The 6,000-nt window shown below is 57.5% G+C and overlaps 1 protein-coding gene across 1 annotated transcript in view; it reads right to left on the bottom strand.

The window, feature by feature from the left end:
* The window catches only part of EFNA2 (ephrin A2), a 31,545-nt gene continuing 25,545 nt past the window's right edge, over positions 1–6,000 (bottom strand). Inside the window, 3 exon segments of the mRNA NM_204983.1 lie at positions 1–148; positions 1,306–1,371; positions 2,895–3,187. Of these exon segments, the coding sequence (NP_990314.1) occupies positions 27–148; positions 1,306–1,371; positions 2,895–3,187 (481 nt within the window). The 3' untranslated portion in view covers positions 1–26.

Below are 6,000 nucleotides of genomic sequence, written 5' to 3'. Positions count from 1 at the left end.
CCGTCCCGTCCGTCCGTCCCGCGGCACTAAGAGCCCAGCAGAGTCCAGAAGACCGGCGCGGCCACCAGCACGGCACGCGGCACTGCAAGGCTGCAGCACGAGTTGTTGCTGGTGAAGATGGGCTCTGGGGACTCATAGAGGGAATCGTCTGCAAAAGGGAAAGAGAAGGGAGGTGTGAGCTGGCGCAGCATGCCTGGCACCGTGGCTACGTGGCACAGTAATGGGTTGGGGTCTGGATGGGCGCAGCGTGCAGCTCTGCCCACTGATGGAGCAGCGCCCGGGGCTCTGTGGCTCGCAGAGAACATCCCTGTGCAGGGCTGGGCACCAAAGGGACGTGGTGGGGGTCCCATCCCTGTGTGCCAAACGTGCGGGCAGAGGTGGATGGGATCCAAAGCGTGAGCAGCTCGGACAGCAGCCAGGCCTGGATCCGGCCCAGCAGCGCGGTGACAGCCGGGTGCCAGCGCGGCGCCTTTGGCACTACGAGTCAAATGATGACTCAAGCTCTTAACGCCCTCCCCGGGCTCTGCCTGCTCACGCTGATCACTGGATTAAGGATCCGGACAGAGCCAAGGCCAGGAAAAGCAGCGCTGCCCCTCAAACCCCAACCCGCTCCTGCAGGGTCCCCACCAGGGCTGTGTGTCCCGGAGCGCAGGGAGCAGCCCCCGGCACCAAGCAGACCATGGGGAGCCCTCGGGACCCCCAGGAGTGGGGAGAAAAGTCTGCACAAAGGCAGCCCTCCATCTCCGCCGGTGGAATGTAATCCTGACATTATTAAAAATAGCATAAAAAGAACCGATGTGGGGAGAGATGGGTTCCCCCCGCCATGCCCGAGTCCTGAACAAAACAGAATGATTTTTTACAGATGGTTTCATTATATTGGGTTTTATTTTAAAGCCATGCAAATAGGGGAAAAAAAAAGAAAGACATCCTTTTAAATGGTGACATTTCGCAGGCACTCAGCCCTTCCCCAGGGAGAGCTGCTGCCATTTGCTAATTACACGTTAACAGGAGAAGAAAATTATTAATTTGTTTTTTTAAATGGCTGAGTTATTTGATTCCGAAAAGTAGCCACTGTGCAGAGATTATCATTTCTTTCCCTCTATCTGGAACCCAGCGGGCAGCGACCTCGGCCACGTGCCGCCCCCCCCCCTCCTCAGCCCTGAGGACTGCTGTGCCATGGGGATGGGATGTGGCACTCCAAGTGGCTCCTGCCCCACTGCGTCCCTCCCCCTGACTGAATGTACGCCACGTCCCCCACTGTGGGTGCACAGCTGTGCCCCCCCCGTGTCCCCGTGCATCACTTACTCGTCGGCCGAACGTAAACCTTCAGCTTGAGGCAGGGTCTGTCCACCACGTTCGGGGGAGACGCAGCTGCAGAGGAGCACAAAGCAGAGAGAAGTGGCCGTGTGAGAGCAGAGCAGCAGCTCGGAACCCCCCCACGTTGCACTGCCGGAGGGGGGGCTCAGAGCAGAGACCCACACATGCCATGGCCACGACGCTCAGCTGCAGCAGCCCCATAGGGGGCACAGAGCCGGACACAGAGGGGGGGTCTGGGGGGCTCTGTGGGGGCGGGAGGTGACCGCCGTGGCTCTGCCTGCAGTGCTGTGGGGCAGAGCGCAATGGGTCCGCATGGCAGGAGGAGGGAAAGGCAGAGCGAAGCAGAGCTCACTGGGAGAGACAAAGGGAGTAATTGCAATAATTACCTCGGCGAAAGTCCCCTCTCAATATGAGAAAACGTGATTTTTACAGATGCGTTTTTAAAGGAATTGCATTCCCTTCTCTCTTTTCCTCCCCCTCTCTTATTTATTTATTTACTTATTTGTTCTTGAATTAAAGGAGAGAAGGGCGCGTTATTATTCACCATAAAGTTTAACGTGGGCTGGAAGGAGAGGGGATTGGGACCTGGCTCACACAAGAGCTGGTGATGAGGGGGGGGGTACACCCCCCTGTGTGTCCCCACCCCCCCTCCGTGCCACCACCACCCCCATCTCTGGGGTCGCAGTGCTGCCGTGGCCACATCCCCACAGCTCCATGCAGTGGGGTCCCAGCACACAGCACTCCACCCCTTATCCCCCCTTCCTTCCTTCCCTCGTGCCGTGACTGCAGCGCTCGGGGAAGGTCACGGCTCCGTGCTGTCCCAAAGGGTCCCCACGTGCCCTTGACCCAACACAGCAGCTCGGCCGCCGTCCCCGTGCCCGGGAGGTTAATGGCATTCCAATCTGTGAGCTCGAGGAGGAGGTAATTTCTTTTTCTTTCATGTCTGCTAAATACGGCGCCTCAAAGAGGCGTAATTTCTAATGTTCCGCATGACATGAATCCTAACCGGTTTAGCAATGATCAGCTCCACCATTTACTTCTGTGTAATCTCTCCCTAACGACGTTAGGAATAATAAAAATAAATAAATAAATTTAAATAAATATATAGAGAGATATAAAATAAATCAAGGCCTGGGGGGGGGGAAGGATGGGATGGGGGTGAGTTGCGGACACGGTTATTTCACGAGTGACATTTTGCAGGAGGAGAGAGCAAGGGGGGGGGGGAAATGGTAATTTAATATAGATAAAAGGACCAAATTAAGTGGGCTGCAAACAGATGCTTTAGGAAAAAGGGGGAGAAATAATCCCGGAGATAAGCACGGCGAGCAGAGCGGCGCTGCCTCCTGTGCCACGCTGGGCACCGGGGTCACCGGCGCTCATGTAGTCCCATTCTGTTACCCTCTCCTGATTGCTCCCCGTGGTTCTCCTCCAGCAGCTCTGGGGGAGGATGTTAAAGCAGGGGATGCTTTAAGCAGGGGATGCTTTAAACCGGGGATGCTTTAAGCAGGGGATGCTCTGCGGGTGCTGCTTTGGGGCCGTGCGGTGTTTGCAGCGCTACAGCTGCCATCCACACTCACAGATGTAGTAATACTCGTGGCCGGGACGGAACTCGAAGCCCAAAGAGAAGGGGGTGAAGAGCTGGAACTTCTCTGAGAACTTGAGGGGTCCGCTGGGGGAGTCGGGCCGGTTGCACTCCCAACGTTTGAAGCCCTTCTGCCGGTGGTCGCAGGACGCGTGGCCCTCGTAGTTGACCATGTAGAGGACGTAGCGCTCCATGCGCTCGGCGGGCAGCGGCTCCTCGTAGTGAGGGCAGTAGATGTCCAGGTAGTCATTGATGCTCACCTCCACGGTGTAATCCCCGCGGTGGAACCTGCAGGATGGCAGCGTCAGCAGCAGCACCCCCAACCCCCACCCCCAACCCCCACCCCCAACCCCCAACCCCACCCCCAACCCCCACCCCCAACCCCGACCCCCACTCCGACCCTCACCGTAACCGTACCCCCAACCCTGAGCTCCACCTCGATCCCAACCCCAACCCTAACCCAACCCTAACCCAACCCTACCCTAACACCAACTCCAACCCTAACCTCACCCTAACCCCACCCCCCAGCCCCCACCCCCCAGCTGCAGCCCCCCACCATTAGGCTGTTCCCCCCCCCCCCTCCCAACTCCCCCCACCCCAACCCCAGAAGATTAAACCCGGCACCTCGTTGTTATAAGATTAATAAGCCCGCGACGCTCTCTACTAAGTAGCACAAAATCATTATTCACCACGATAGCATCGACCCTTTTGGTATTAATGCCGATGCGTGCCACAATCCTATTGTAATTTGCGTTTTTTGGCACTGATTATCTGAGAGATTAAGGGATTAGCGGAGACGGGAGAGGGCTGCGCGTGGCAGCTCCCACCCTGCAGCACCTGCCCCCTGCCCCTGGCACCCCAGGGACCCCCAGCTGCAGCCCCCCAGCGCAGCCCTGTGACCCCCAGGACACCACGCAGCATCTCTGCTCTTTTTTTCCCCCCTCATTGCTCATTAATTGGAGGCTCCTGCAGCACTGCTCCTGGGCACCGCAGTGCGTTTCCCACATACGCCCCATACTGCTGGGGGGCTGCACCCCGAGCGCCCACCTACAGCCACCCCCTCCCACCCAAAGCCACCCTTGGTGCCCCTCCCTGAGCACCTAGGCTGAGGCTGGCTGCAACTCATCACAGGGATGCCCTGTGTGTCCCCAGTGAGGACAATGACAGCCCAGGAAGTGGTGATGGCGGAGGGTGACCAAGCTGGCACCCCAAAAGGAATGCAGGGATGAGGTGTGCATGGGGGGGGGGGGGTCCGGTCCTTCCGCCCTCCCGCTCGTTACCCACTTCATAAGCACTCTGATCACACAGGGAAACGCACTAATTAAGGAGAAGGGCTTTTCTCTCTCTCCTTCCCTCTCCTTTTCCAAGTCGGCTGTGCCAACCCTGCCCCTGGCAAGGTAACATTTTAAAATGTAAAATTAATACAAAGGGCCGCGATTTACTGGGAAACAATTTCAAACACATACAAAACAATAAAAAAAAAAAAAGGGAGAAAAAGGAACGTGCAAAGCTCCTCTCCCTTCCTTTTATTTAAAAAAATTATTTATTTTAATGATTGTTATTTAAGTCCGAGCAAAAAGGCGATTGTAACAGAAGGGCTCGCGCTCATCAGGGGAATAATAACAATAATTATATTTTTGGGGAGGGAGGAAGAAAAAGATCGACCGACTCCAAGGGCTTTTGCTGGACTGACAAAGTGGTGAATTAAAGCTGATTAGCTGTGATGAATGGAGCAGACGGGGCCGGGGAGCGGTGGGGAGCACAGTCCCAGCATGGGGGTCTCAGCTGGAGGTGAGTCCTGGACCCCCCCATCCCATCCCCACAGTGGACTTCTGGTTGGGGACAAACACACTGTGGGTGTGTGGGAGGGTGGGGGGCAGCAGCAGTGTCTCTGTGTCCCCAATCCCCACTGTGCCCCATAGACGTGACCCAATGCAAGGGTCGGAAGGCACAAAGTGTAAAGGGAAGGAGGTTTTAGGGAGAAGTGTAAGGACGCAGGGTCAGGGTGGGGGTCACGGTGGGCTGCAGGGACACGGTGCTGGCACATGGGGACAGGCAGCACAGACAGCGGGGCATCCCAGCCTTGGCAATGCCACACCGCATCCCCATCCATACAGCCCTGGGTGGCACACAGTGCCATGCAGCGCTCCCAGATGGGGCTCATCCCCCACAGCCTGCAGGGATGGGGCTGGGACAAGCAAGACATGTCCCCATCTCCACGTACCAAGGGTCCCCACCTCCATGTGCCAGGGGTCCCCACCTCCACATACCAAGGGTCCCCACCTCCATGTGCCAAGAGTCCCCACCTCTGTGTGCCAAGGGTCCCCATCTCCATGTGCCAGGGGTCCCCACCCCTATCTGCCAGGGGTCCCCATCTCCATGTGCCGGGGGTCCCCATCCCTATTTGTCAGGAGTCCCCCCCCTCTGTCTGCCAAGGGTCCCCATCCCTATCTGCCAGGGGTCCCCATCTCCATGTGCTATGGGTCCCCATCCCTATCTGCCAGGGGTCCCCATCTCCACGTACCAAGGACACAACAGCCACCACGGGTCCCTCAGCTGCCGGTGCCTTTGTCTTGGGCCCACCCCGGCTTTTCCTTCCAGCAAACCTTTACGCACACCCCCCCCCCTAACAACACCACCCCCACCTCACTGAGGGATGCGGGGCTTTGGGCAGCAGGCACGGCGCCGTCTGCTAATTTGTTATCGTTTAAGTCGTTCAGCCCGCAAAATGTCAACAGCGGTTTAAAAACCCGCCGCCTGGAACGCCGTCCCCGCAGCAGGGCTGCCAGGCCGTGCTAATTAGAAGGAGAGGGGTTGGGGCTGTCTAAATGAGGCACGGCGCTAATTCGTCTGGTTTGAAATCTAAAATGAAATGAAATAAAAACCCGCCACGGCTGAGGCCGGGCGGAGCGATGGTGGTGGTGGTGCTGGGTTACAGTGTGACGCGGTGTGGCCCCAAAAAATGGTGTAAAATGGTGAAAAAATGGGGAAATGCAGCAGCATCAAGGGAGGTGTGGCGGCTGCCTCGGCTGTGAGTGGGGTTGGAGTGTCTGCTGCCATATGTGGGGCTGAGACCTCAGGGCCTGCAGGGCTGTGAGGGA

Source organism: Gallus gallus, chromosome 28 (genome assembly GCF_016699485.2).
Source record: "Gallus gallus isolate bGalGal1 chromosome 28, bGalGal1.mat.broiler.GRCg7b, whole genome shotgun sequence".
Lineage (NCBI taxonomy): Eukaryota > Metazoa > Chordata > Aves > Galliformes > Phasianidae > Gallus > Gallus gallus.
Note: the sequence above shows the minus strand (reverse complement) of the source record. Positions and strands in the feature narration are given on the sequence as shown.